Source organism: Primulina huaijiensis, chromosome 5, assembly GCF_012295235.1.
Source record: "Primulina huaijiensis isolate GDHJ02 chromosome 5, ASM1229523v2, whole genome shotgun sequence".
Lineage (NCBI taxonomy): Eukaryota > Viridiplantae > Streptophyta > Magnoliopsida > Lamiales > Gesneriaceae > Primulina > Primulina huaijiensis.
The window spans coordinates 15,773,082-15,786,525 of NC_133310.1; the positions used below are offsets into that span (position 1 = coordinate 15,773,082).

A 13,444-nucleotide genomic window follows, 5' to 3' on the forward strand; every position below is an offset into this window, starting at 1 on the left:
GATTCAAAATAACATTTATTCTTATTCGGGCTTACCTTAGTTAGCACCATCCTTTTCAACAATTTTTTGGTCAAAAATGTCATAACTCATTTCTGATTGCAACCATCAGATCATGGTAAGAGCGTCTAGTAGTATCTCCCCATGATCCCCTAGGTATCACTGATAGTGTTTGCAAGAATATTTAGTCATGGTTAACGTACAGTACGGTGCCTTCAACACATATATCCCGATGTAATCTGCAACCATTGATATATCGAGAGTTGCATATGAATTCGATAACGATGCGATTTATCTTTGAGTACTAATAGTGGCATGATATGTGAAACTAAGAAAACACATTTCCCTAAAGCGCATTTCTTGCTCTGGCCAGAGACTCCTTGCACTATTAACTCATTAGATCACATATGATATCTTAACATGTATGCAAACGGTGAACCCCCGACTATAGTGTATTTGCTCCTACGTATTTCAAAACTACACCCAACTTCGCCGCCTGATGACCCTCAATGGAGTCGATAAACGGATCAAAATGCATGCTAGTACGTATAACCCTTACATTGTCCCAGTTCAAAGGACTAATGGTGTACAACCATAACCGCGGACTATTACACTCGATAAGTGAGAACCACTTAGACAGTCCGAGAGAGGTTTGTTCAGTGCATCATCATATACGGCTAATCCAAGCTAGTCTCGAGCTCGAGTGACCTTTATCTTTGTTTTAGACGGCTGATTCGACTAGGAACCTATTTAGAATATACGGTACACTTCCTAATGAGTTTCATGATCTTACGTTACAAGGCAGACCTCATGATACCTATTGTATATTCAAGGACTTTATCTATGCAGCTTGCATGGGTATACAGATAAAGTATAATGCCAAAATCGAAAAAAATCGTAAAATATTATTAAAATAAATATTGTTTTACATCAGAGTCAATCAAAGCTCGAACCACAAGTTGGCTTGCTGAGCACCTACTCTAACAATCTCCCACTTGCCTTATGTCCAACTACCTATAGATCTTAGACTCATTGTTTCACGATGCTTCTCAAACAATGGTCCTGGTAGAGGCTTTGTCAGTGGATCAGTAACGTTATCTACGGAGGCGACTCTCTCTACCGATATGTCTCGTCTTCCCACGATCTCTCGGATTATGTGAAACTTCCTCAGTATATGTTTGGATCGCTGATGAGACCTCGGTTCCTTAGCTTGCGCAACGGCACCAGTGTTCTCACAGTAGACCGGGACTGGATCAATTGTTTGTGGAATGACACCCAACTCTTGGACGAAATTCCTCATCCAAACACCCTCCTTTGCTGCAGCCGATGCAACTATGTATTCGGCCTCAGTGGTTGAATCTGCCATGGTGTATTGCATGGAACTCTTCCAAAAGACAGCACGACCATTGAGTTTGAATACAAATCAAAAGGTCGATTTCAAATCGTCCACATCTGATTGGAATCGAGAATCAGTGTAGTCTTTTTATTTTATTTCTCCACTCCCGTATACCAAGAAAAAATTCTTAGTTCTTCTCAAGTACTTAAGAATGTCCTTCAATGCTTTCCAATGCAGTAGTTTGGGATTCGACTGATATCTGCTTGCAACACTCAGTGCATATGCAACATCAGGTCGAGTAGATATCATACCATACATAATACTACCTATAACAAATGCATATGGAATGCGGATCATGATTTCTATCTCTTCATCAGTATTAGGGCACATAGATTTGGATGGAGTCACACGCACTCCTCTATAGAGAATCTCCTCAGTATGGTACCGATATACTTTGATCTACCCCTATAGATCTGTATTTCTAATACATATGATGCTTCACCCATATCTTGCATGGAGAACGTACAAGCTAACCATATTTTAGTTGACTGTAACATCTCTACATCATTCTCAATGAGTAGTATGTCATCAATATAAAGCACCAAGAATGTTATTGCACCCTCACTGACCTTCTTGTACATACAAGGTTTCTCAGGATTCTTGGCGAAATCAAATTCTTTGATAGTGTTGTCAAATCTGAGGTTCCAGCTCCTCGATGCCTGCTTGAGTCCATAAATGGATCTCTGAAATTTGCATATTTTATGCTCACTTCCTACTGAAGTTGAGACATGTAAATCTTTTCCTTAATGTCTTCATTAAAGAACGTTGTCTTTACATCCATCTGTCACATTTTATAGTCATACCTTGCTTCAATGACTAGCAATATCCTAATGGACTTTAACATCGTGACTGTAGAAAAAATTTCATCATAGTCAATACCTTGTCTTTAAGTATATCTTTTTGCTACCAATCTAGCTTTGAAGGACACCACCTTCCCATCTGCTTCAAGTTTCCTGTTGTAAATCCATTTGTATCATATGGGAACAATTCCCTCAAATTGATCTACTAAGGACCATACTTGGTTCGAATACATGGAGTCCATCTCGGACTGCATGGCTTCAAGTCATTTAAATGAATTGGCATCAGACTATGCTTCGTTGAAGTTTCTTGGATCACATCCAGGAATGGGCTCACCTTGGCTCTCTTCAAGAAGCAAGCTCAACATATTAATCGGCTTTAAGATCCTTTTGGATCTCCTAGGAGCTTATGTTTCTTTGATTAGCTGTTGGGGTGTGGGTTCTGCTACTTGTGTAATGGGTGGTTCTCCAATCTCATCGAGTTCTATCATCCTGTCTTTTCTATCTAATAGAAAATCCTTTTCTAAGAAGGTGGCATTCCTTGAAACAAATACATGTGTTTCACTGGGATAATAGAAATAATATTCAACAAAGTTCTTTGGATATCCTAAAAAGTAGCACAAATTGGCTCTATATCCAATTTGTCTCCCACTGCCTGCTTCACGTAAGCAGGACATCCATATATTCTTAGGTAAGAATATTTGGGTGGCTTTCCTATCCATATCTCATATAGAGTTTTATCAACTACCTTTGTATGGACTTGATTCAACAACATTTCCACTGTTTCAAGCGCATAACCCCAAAGAGATGGCGGTAATTCAGTTAATCCCATCATAGATCGGATCATGTCCATCAATGTCCGATTACAACGTTCAGACACACCATTCAACTGGGGTGTGTCAGGCGGAGTCCACTGTGAGAGAATCTCATTCTCCTTAAGGTAGTCTTGAAACTCAGTACTCAAGTATTCTCCACCTCGATCTAATCGTAGTGTTTTAATATTTTTTCCTAACTGTTTCTCTACTTCTGCTCTGAATTCTTTGAACTTTTCAAAGGCTTCAGACTTGTATTTCTTTAAATACACATATCCAAACCTCAAATAATCATCGACAAAGATAATGAAGTAAGAATGGCCAAATTTCGAGCTAATACTTAGTGGGCCACACACATCTTTATGGATCAAATCTAACAGATAATGTGCACATTCCACTTTCCCTAGGAAATGGGTCTGGGTCATTTTTCTTTTCATACAGAACTCACGTGTCTCTAGAGAGTTGATGTCTGACGAGTCAAATATGTCATCTCTCACTATCTTGTGCATCTTTCTTTGGGAAATATGTCCTAACCTAGCGTGCCACAATTGTACTTGGTTAAGACTATCATGTTCTCTTTTGTTTGTTGTTGTTGTAATCATGTTTACTTGGGTATGGTTGTTTGGAATATCTTTTATTTTTAAGTTATAAAGGTCGTTTTGTATTTTACTTGTTCCAATTAAACATTCATTTTTGTAAATATTGCAGACATCTTTGCTAAATAAACAAGAAAATCCATCTTTATCAAGCATAGAAATGGAAACAATGTTTTTAACTAAATCTGTAACTAGAAAAACGTCTCCAAAAGCAACTTAAAATTATTTTGTAGTATTAAATAAATGTCCCCTAGCAAGCACAACAACTCTTGCTCCATTGCCGATCTTTAGGAAGGTCTCATCCTCCCTCGGTCTTGTACTTCTTATCTTCGCCTTCAAATTATTGTAAAGATAAGATCCACATCCGGTATCCAATACCCAGAAGTTGAATTAATTGAGACATTTATTTCAATATAGAATATATCATTTCCATAACTCTTTTGGGCATGATATTCGTTGCAATTGCGCTTCTAGTATCCAGGTTTCTTGCAGTGGAAGCAAACTTCTTCTTTTTTGTCAGGCTTTTCAGGCCCCTTGGAATTGTTTGCTACTTGCTTCTTGTTGGGTTTGTTTGTCTGGGAAGGACGAGAACGCTTCTTGCTCTTCCTTTTTGGCCCCTTTTTCGTCCTAGAAAAAGAGCCAACGAGGAAAACATGTTTTTCCTTCTTGATGGTGGCTTCATAACTAGTCAGCATGTTGACCAACTTTTCAAGGCTGGCTTTCAACTTGTTCATGTTGAAGTTCACCACAAACCCATCAAACGAAGATAGCAGTGACAATAGCAAAATATCCGTGGACAGTTTGTTGGGGATAACAAGGTCCAGGCCCACTAACTTTTCAATGAGAGCAATCATCCTCACGCCATGCTCATGGACCGAGGCCCTTTCTCGCATGCGTGATGTCATGAGTTCTTTGACAATAACGTGCCTCAGTGGACACGTTTGTTCACCGTATAACTCTTGTAGGTGGCTGTAAATGTCAGCAGCATTCACAGCTTCCTCCAACCGCATCTGCAGCTCGTTTGAGATAGAAGTTAGTATATAGCTCTTAGCTTGTAAGTCATGGTCTCACAATTTGTCAAACTTAGCTAAATCCTCTACAGTGGCATTTGGCTTAGCCGACTTAGGAGGAGTCTTAGTGAGCACATATACTATCTTTTCGTGATTTAAAACAATTTTTAAATTCCTCAGCCAATCATGATAATTCAGTCCTATCAGCTTGTTTTTATTGAGTATAACAGATAGTGGGTTTCGAGATGACATTGTAAATATACTGAAAATAAAACAGAATAAACGTTACTAACGATTTTAAAATATTTTTAAGACGTAAAATATGGACTTTTGTTTTTACGAATTGCCTTCCACCATTCTGACATTTTCACCACCCTCTAATGGAAACGAGAAATCCAATTTTCTTAGTGAGTACGCAAGACCCAATTAGGAAATCTTAGCTTGTAAGTCATGGTCCCAAAATTTGTCAAACTTAGCTAACTCCTCTGTAGTGACATTTGGCTTAGCCGACTTAGGAGGAGTCTTAGTGAGTACATATGCTATCTTTCGTAATTTAAAACAGTTTTTAAATTCCTCGGCCAATCATGATAATTCAGTCCTGTCAACTTGTTTTGATTGAGTTAACAAATAGTGGGTTTCGAGATGTCATTGTAAATATAATGAAAATAAAACAGAATAAACATTACTGACGATTTTAAAATATTTTTAAGACGTAAAATATGGACTTTTGTTTTTACGAATTGCCTCCCACTATTTTGACATTTTCACCACCCTCTAATGAAAACAAAAAATCTAATTTCCTTAGTGAGTACGCAAGACCCAATTGAGAAATCTTAGCTTGTAAGTCATGGTCTCACAATTTGTCAAACTTAGCTAACTCCTCTGCAGTGGCATTTGGATTAGTCGACTTAGGAGGAGTCTTAGTGAGCACATATGCTATCTTTTCGTAATTTAAAACAATTTTTAAATTCCTCAGCCAATCATGATAATTCAATCATGTCAGCTTGTTTTGATTTAGTATCAGATAGTGGGTTCCAAATTACATTCTAAATATACTGAAAATAAAACAGAATAAACGTTATTGACGATTTTAAAATAGTTTTAAGACGTAAAATATGGACTTTTTTTTACGAGTTGCCTCCCACCATTTTGACATTTTCACCACCCTTTGATGAAAACGGGAAATCTAATTTTCTTAGTGAGTACGCAAGACCCAATTGGAAAATATTAGCTTGTCAATCATGGTCCCAAAATTTGTCAAACTTAGCTAACTCCTCTGCAGTGGCATTTGGATTAGCCGACTTAGGAGGAAGTCTTAGTGAGCACATATGCTATCTTTTCGTAATTTAAAACAATTTTTAAATTCCTCAGCCAATCATGATAATTCAGTCATGTCAGCTAGTTTTGATTGATTATAACAGATAGTGGGTTTTGAGATGACATTGTAAATATACTGAAAATAAAACAGAATAAACATTACTGACGATTTTGAAATATTTTTAAGACGTAAAATATGGACATTTGTTTTTACGAATTGCCACTCATCATTTTGACATTTTCACCGCCCTATGATGAAAACGAAAAATCCAATTTTCTTAGTGAGTACAGAAGACCCAATTGGGAAATAATGATCCCGAATAATATCAGTCAATCGTAATTCCCAAAAGGTAGAGCCCAATTGAAACTCTTTGCAACCCTTGCGTAGTTTTGCCTCACATTTGAGGAGGGGTACAATAATATGATCCCTTTTCTCTTCACGTGTCGAGCCCGACCCATCAATGTCGAACCTTAGTGGACGGTCGTCATGAGATCTTTTAATAATATGAGCCGAAGTCATGGGAGTTCCACGTAATTCACATCAAATATTTCAGTGGAAGTCACAACTTTCCGGCGTCAAGGCCTCCCCAATAATATGAGTCAGACACTGATCGCAGGTATCGTTCATCATGCAACAAACGTTGATGGAAGGCAATGAATTATTAAACTTTCTTTTAATTATTCTTTTAATGGACTTGATTTAAATTTTGGATCTCATCCAAAATGAGATATTTTAATTTTAAAATTTTTTCTCATCATTAATTTTAAAACTCTTGTCATGATTGTTTGTATGATTGTCGGATTCATGCAACTTTTGTTATTATATTAATAATAACGCAAATACTGATTATTTATAATATATCACATACACCATAAATAATAAAGGATGATCGATAACAGAGAGCTAATTGATCCGTATGAGCCATATACAGATCCATGTACATAGCCTAGGTAAATGCAGGGATGCAAATGCAATATTACATAAGCTTCCAATATTTTACACATCTTCGATTTTCACAACTCCTTTCGAGTATCGGGCCCATCGTCTACAAATCTTGATCTCCTACTAATTCTATATTTACATTAAATATCCATGGAACATTGGAATACAAATTTAGGATGTGGGAACGGACCATAAATCCGGTCCACTTTTAATTATCAAATAATCAAAAATTACAACACGTAAAATATCCTAACATACACTTAGCACATTGGTCATAGATCTCGATAATTCTTTTATCATATAATATCATATATTATATTAATCCGATAATATCACATATTATCAACAAATTATGTATCTCGTCAAATTATCATTAAGCGTCATAGTTATCAAATTTAGAAAACACTTTTATTTAACTTCAAATAATTAAATTTCTTGTAAAACACTTTTTACCATAAATAATTAAAATCCTATTTCAAATATTTATTTTGTAGTAAATTAGTTTTATCAAAAATTATTGCAGGGATAAAATCCTACGTACTTTCAGAAAAAATCAATTTAACCCCAAATTTATGAAAATTTGGAAAATCACCCCGAGGAAGAGTCCTAGTTGGACTGGTCTCAGGCAGCCAGTTTCGCTGCTGCTCGCCCGCAGATCGGGCAGCGGCCGACGGGCATCCGTCTGCCGAACTGGCCAGGGCAGCCTTGTCCCAAATTTTTATTATTATTTAAAATTATTCTGGCTGCCCAGAAGTGCATCGGCTGCCTGCGCGCACTGCCCTTTTTTTAAAAAAAAAAAAATTTCATGGGATGCGATTTCCTGCAAAATTCTTACGCGGTTAGAAATAATATACTCAAAACATTTTAAAGATTAAAACACACGATGAGAATTACCGGCTCTGATATCAGTGTTGGGACATAGTATTCTCGCACCCATGACGCAGCGGAAGTTTAAAAGTTTTCGTTTCGACAATCGAAACGTTGCTTGGGCTTCAAGTGTTTAACAAACAATTCAGAGGGTGATAGGGTTTATACCTGCACGTATTCTACGCTGGACTCCAAACTATTCCGGTTTTTAAGCCGAGATAGTCCTTCTTGTAATTCCCTTCGAACGGTACACCGGATTTGATTGTGTAATCAGGTCTACGATCAGAAGCTTGGTTCCTCGCATGGATTGCACTATAAATCGAAAGCGATTTGTGCGTTGAGACAGTGTCTCCAAATTTCCAAAATTCGGAGATGGTGCAGTGACGGCGGCGTGGCGGTGGAAGACTCTTGATGGCCGAAATTTTTCCTTCAAAAGATGAAGGTGGCCGAGTGCTTTTGGCAAGAAATTGGAAAGGATTTGTGGTATTTTGTGCAAAATTATGTTGGTAAAATTGTGTGTCAAATTATGAGCCTTCATGGTGTATTATAGAGGTTGACTCCTAATTCAATTAGGAGTCCATCTCACACAAGAACTCCTAGTCCTTGTGGTACTAGGACTCTATAATTTTTCATTATTTTAAATCCTTATACTATTATTTATTATATTATGTCGTTGTCAATTTTTGATAACACGTGATATATATAATAATAATAATAATAATAATAATAATAATAATAATAATAATAATAATAATAATAATAATAATAGTATGTGTACATATTAGTAGTCACCACTACTTGTACCAACATTTAATTAATAAATTCCAAATCCACTAAATAAATGATTCCGAACTCATTGTAACCTCGATCGACGATCCGAGAACGCCGATGTATCAAGGATACAAGTCTTGTTCATATAAAGAAAATTTCGAAGATCAACATTTTCACTTACCATATCGGACATATGCCAGTTTTAGTGAACTCCTTCACGAAACAGGAAGTTCCACTCTCCTTCATTAATTAGCAATTAAGCCAACTTCCATTTCTTCAATCTTATGGAATCTGCTCATAAACTCCTTTATAAGCTTCCTGTTTGATCTCCATCAAACTATAATCGCCAAATTTCAACTCCTTGCAATGACTGCCTCAACGAGAAAACAGAATCCGATACTTGTGTCACCATCAATGGTTCAGGAATACAGCTAGCAGTGGGTTCACATCTCCATGTGATTCAAAATAACATTTAGGCTTATTCGGGTTTACCCTAGTTAGCTCCATTCTTTTCATCAACTCTTTGATCAAGAATATCAGAATTCATTTCTGATTGCACCCATCGGATCATTGTAAGAGCGTCTTGTAGCATCGCCCCATGATCTCATAGGTATCACTGATAGTACTTGCAAAAACTTTTAGTCATGGTTAGCATACATTACGGTCACTTCAACACGTATATCCGATCTAATATGCAACCATTGATATATCGAGAGTTGCATATGAATTCGATAAAGTTGTGATTTATCTTTGAGTACTAATAGTGGCATAGTATGTGGAACTATGAAAACACATTTCTCTAAAGCGCATTTCTTGCTCTGGTCAGAGACTCCTTGTACTATTAACTCATCATATCACATAGGATGTCTTCACCCGCAGGCAAACGGTGAATCCTCGACTACAGTGCATTTGCTCCTACGTATTTCGAAACTACACTCAACCTCGCCGCCTGATGACCCTCATTGGAGTCGATAAACGGATCAAAGTGCATGCTAGTACATATAGTCCCTACATTATCTCAGTTCAAAGGACTAATGATGTACAACCATAAGCGCGGACTATTCCACTTGATATGTGAGAACCACTTAGACAGTCCGAGGGAAGGTTGTTCAGTTCATCATCATATGATCACCCATTTGTGTTAATGAACATTTCCATGCCCTTGCCAATGAAACATGGCGTTTATATCACATGCTAGTCTCGAGCTCGAGCGACCTTTATCTTTGTTTTAGACGGTTGATTCGACTAGGAACCTATTTAGAATATACGGTACAGTTCCTAATGAGTTTCATGATCTTACGTTGCGAGACAAATATCATGGTACCTATTGTATATTCAAGGACTTTATCTGTGCAGTTTGCGTGAGTATACATATAAAATATAATGTCATAATCGAATAAAATCGTAAAATATTATTAAAATAAAAATTATTGTACATCAGATTCAATAAAAGTCTGAGCCACAAGTTGGCTTGCTGGACACCAACTCTAACAGTATACAGATTGTTGAGGAAGCTGAAGCCATTGATTTGTTGGAAACGATGTCATAGATACATAAAATGGGTTTGAATATGGTGCAATTCGAGTATTTGATGCAGTTCACTGTGTGAATCTAGATATTTCAAAGTTTGTATCAATTGTTGATAACTGCAGAATATTGTTGCATGTGGTACTTGAATTCGGCCTCAAGTTGGTGCGGCGACAGGCTAATGTCGTTGCTAATAAGTTGGCTCAAGTCGCTTTCTTATTTTCCAATCCTATGGTGTTGACTGAACCTCCGTTCTGTATTTTGCATCTTTTAAACTCTTATCGTAATGACGTCTCGTTAATGATGTAGTTTGTTTGGGTGTAATGAAAATAATAACTTATTTAATTGATTAATAATAGTTTAAAATAAGTACAATTATAATGTAAAACAGAGTCATTATAAAATAACTTTGATTATTAATATTATTAAGAACTAGCAAGTGAGCACAGACGTATGTAACACATTAAAGATATATGATTACGATATCTTTTATTAATTTCAAACATTAAAAATTAACGTGCTATACATTAACCAGATGAAACGAACTTTCAGAATTAATGAGTTTTTTCCCCCTACTAGAAACGAATCAAAGGGACAATGCTCAACATATTTAAGGAGTAAACAAAGATGTCTCAATTGATTCATTCTGAATCCTCACATCCACAAGTGAAAGCAGCTCTCTAAAGTAATTCTGTAAAACATCCATGTCTCGAATTTGGTTATTCAAATCTGCATCGACATAGCTGCGAGTAGCATCCTCATTCTGGTTTCCCGGCTTCCTTTTCAGGTATTCATGGAAAAGTATTAGAGCATCTGCTGTCGAGAGAGAATGAAGGGATTCGTGCAAGCGTTGAAACTTGTTTCTCGTTTCTTGGGTTTCAACCATCTTTTCCTTCAACCCAAGGGGAAGAAAAGCCATGGCACTAAAACAAAGTTGTAAGCTGAACATGAAAGTCGGTGAACAAAGTAACTGACGAAAAAGATAGAAGTTATTTCAAGGGTCGTATTAAAGAAAGTTACAGGTGACAGACATGGCGCAACTCAAACTTTTTAAACTATGTAATAGCCTATGTTTTAACCATCACGCCGCTAAGACAATCACATAGTACAATGAGGACAAAATGCTGCCCCCAACATAAGGAAACCCCATAAGTAGCAAAATACGTTATAAAAGTTTTTGCGCGATTTCACACCTAGTAATCCCTCTGGCAAGACCCCAGTTGTAGCCGATAGATACTGAATCCTTAAAGCCAATATTGAATCCTTCTTGTGCAGAAGCTTCCTTTCCAGCAATGAGACCATCACGATAGCCAATCTAAGTTGCCAGAAAACTGATGATGTTACATAGCAAGACCCAAAGGATTAAAGACAAGCATAGATAGTGTCCACTACTACACATTAAGCAATAAGTTCAATAAAGATTGCGGGATACCGTATGGAATTGATCATGCCTCCTTTGCCACTCCCTATCCATATCAGATGGTATCTTTAATTTCTCAACAGAGCTTTCACGATAAGAATCATCGTTGTCATACCACAAATCATCGAGTTCACTGTTTGAGGATATATACAACAAAGTTTTTAGTGTTGTTTCATAAAAATGCTAAACCATTGCGCGAGGATTCTACTTTGAGATGTGATGATAAAAAGAAATTCATTGAAGACGACATAATGAGACGAAGTTCAAAAATAGTTCCCAAAATCTGAAGAATGAGTAGAAATATTTCAACCACTCAGACAAGAACACTTGTAACCCCCAACAATGAAGTTCGAACTTTGAAATTCAATACACAGGAGCCAACTATTTAACTTTGAGCTAGCATTTGTCCAGATTTTTGCAATATTGTTTTCTCAAGATGCAAAATCATCAAATTTTTTGTATTTTCCCTCCTCTTTTCTTGTTAACATAACCAGAAGCCGTTGAGAACGACAAAGAACACAATCCACAATACGACCTAAATCTGTATCAATAGAATTTTCTCAACTTGAGCTTGGGTTGGCACCAGAAAAGAATAAACAAGAGGGAGATGAGAAATTAGAGGGAATATCGGGAACTTTTCAGTTTCATTTGATATCCCTGAATGAAAATAGAATGCACCAGAAAAAAATAAACAAGAGGGGGATAAGAATTTTGAGGGCATATCAGGAATTATTATGTTTCATTTTCATGCAGGGAAATCAAGATTATCTCCCTCTTGTTTATTCTTTTCTGGTGCCAAGCCAAGCTCAAGTTGAGAAAATTCCATTGATACAGATTTAGGTCGTATTGTAGATTGTGTTCTTTGTCGTTCTCACCGGCTTCTGGTTATGTTAACATGTTTCTCACAAGACATAGCAAGAGACAAAAAATCAACTAAAACTAAAACCAAAAGCAACATGTTTCTCACAAGACAACAAATTAGAAATTTTCCATAGCAGTCATGATCAGTTAATTATTAAATTGGAGTTCGAAAAACTTACCCGAGAGTGGGTTTCTCCTTCGAGCTGCTGCACAAGTGGCCAAAAAGATGAAAATTAGTAAACACGCCAACACATTTAATAATGATTAAAGTACCCCAAACAAAAGAGATCCCCTCTCAGATCTGACTAAAAGATTTGCCTTCTAAAGAAATAAAAGACCATCAAGAAACATGTATACTAAATGAGAAAGCCACAAAAATCCAGAACGATAGAGGGAAATAATCTTGATTTCCCTGAAAGCTAAATGAGAACGACACCCTTTTCCACTATGCAAATCAAGAACAATAACAGAGTATAGGAAATCAAGATCAAATCTTTCACGAGAAAAACTATTATTCGACCCACAATTAATAGACCAAAATCCTGATTGATGAGAAATCTTAAAAAGCAAAAAAGGTAGATCCAAAAACAAAAATCGGACAAATTTAAAACAAAATCATAAGACGAAGTACGAAATTCTACACAAATACAAAAATGGCCCAAAAAGGAATTTTCTACCTCATAAACCAAAGTTCAGAGAACTGAGAAGAGGGACGAGTCCGAAGAAATTCACAGTGATTTGCGATGCCAAGGGAGAAGAAGATGAGAGGTGAAAAAGACAAATAGGTAGACTTGTCAAATTGGCCGACCAATATAAAAATTGAACGGATTTGATTAATAAAATAACAGTTTATTTGGAGGTGGACCAAATAAACTGATCAAATAAATTGAGCTCGTTTGGGTTGCGGACCCAGATAGGTCAGGCTCAAATGGGGCGGATTGTCTATCCAAATTAAGGTATAATTTTATTTTTATTTTTATATTTTTAAGTTTTATATAAAAATTAGAATAAGTCTCATGCGCCTCCATCACTCTCTTATCTTATTTTTCTCCTTGGTCTCGCCTCCATCACTCACTCTGGTAAAATCTGAATCTCTGTAAATTTTATTCATGAATCTTAAATAGAAGAAA

General features: G+C 36.5%; 2 protein-coding genes across 2 annotated transcripts; both read right to left on the reverse strand.

Annotated features, from left to right (window-relative positions):
- Positions 1 to 4,068: 4,068 nt before the first annotated feature.
- Positions 4,069 to 4,608, reverse strand: LOC140977676 (uncharacterized). Its single transcript, XM_073442421.1, has one exon. The coding sequence runs from the start codon at positions 4,606 to 4,608 to the stop codon at positions 4,069 to 4,071; it is 540 nt and encodes a 179-aa protein (XP_073298522.1).
- A 5,897-nt stretch (positions 4,609 to 10,505) lies between these two features.
- On the reverse strand, positions 10,506 to 13,112 carry LOC140976681 (uncharacterized). Its single transcript, XM_073440935.1, has 5 exons — positions 12,992 to 13,112; positions 12,494 to 12,520; positions 11,466 to 11,586; positions 11,227 to 11,348; positions 10,506 to 10,974 (listed from the first exon to the last, which is right to left on the reverse strand). The coding sequence occupies exons 1-5, from the start codon at positions 12,994 to 12,996 to the stop codon at positions 10,644 to 10,646; spliced, it is 606 nt and encodes a 201-aa protein (XP_073297036.1). The 5' UTR covers positions 12,997 to 13,112; the 3' UTR covers positions 10,506 to 10,643.
- Between the last annotated feature and the right edge of the window lie 332 nt (positions 13,113 to 13,444).

Coding starts and splice junctions, on each gene's coding strand:
- LOC140977676 (XM_073442421.1), bottom strand. CDS start 4,608: ATGCGGTTGGAGGAAGCTGTGAATGCTGCTGACATTTACAGCCACCTA.
- LOC140976681 (XM_073440935.1), bottom strand. Junction 11,587..12,493: donor AAGGAGAAACCCACTCTCGG/GTAAGTTTTTCG, acceptor ATCCTCAAACAG/TGAACTCGATGATTTGTGGT. Junction 11,349..11,465: donor GGCATGATCAATTCCATACG/GTATCCCGCAAT, acceptor CTGGCAACTTAG/ATTGGCTATCGTGATGGTCT.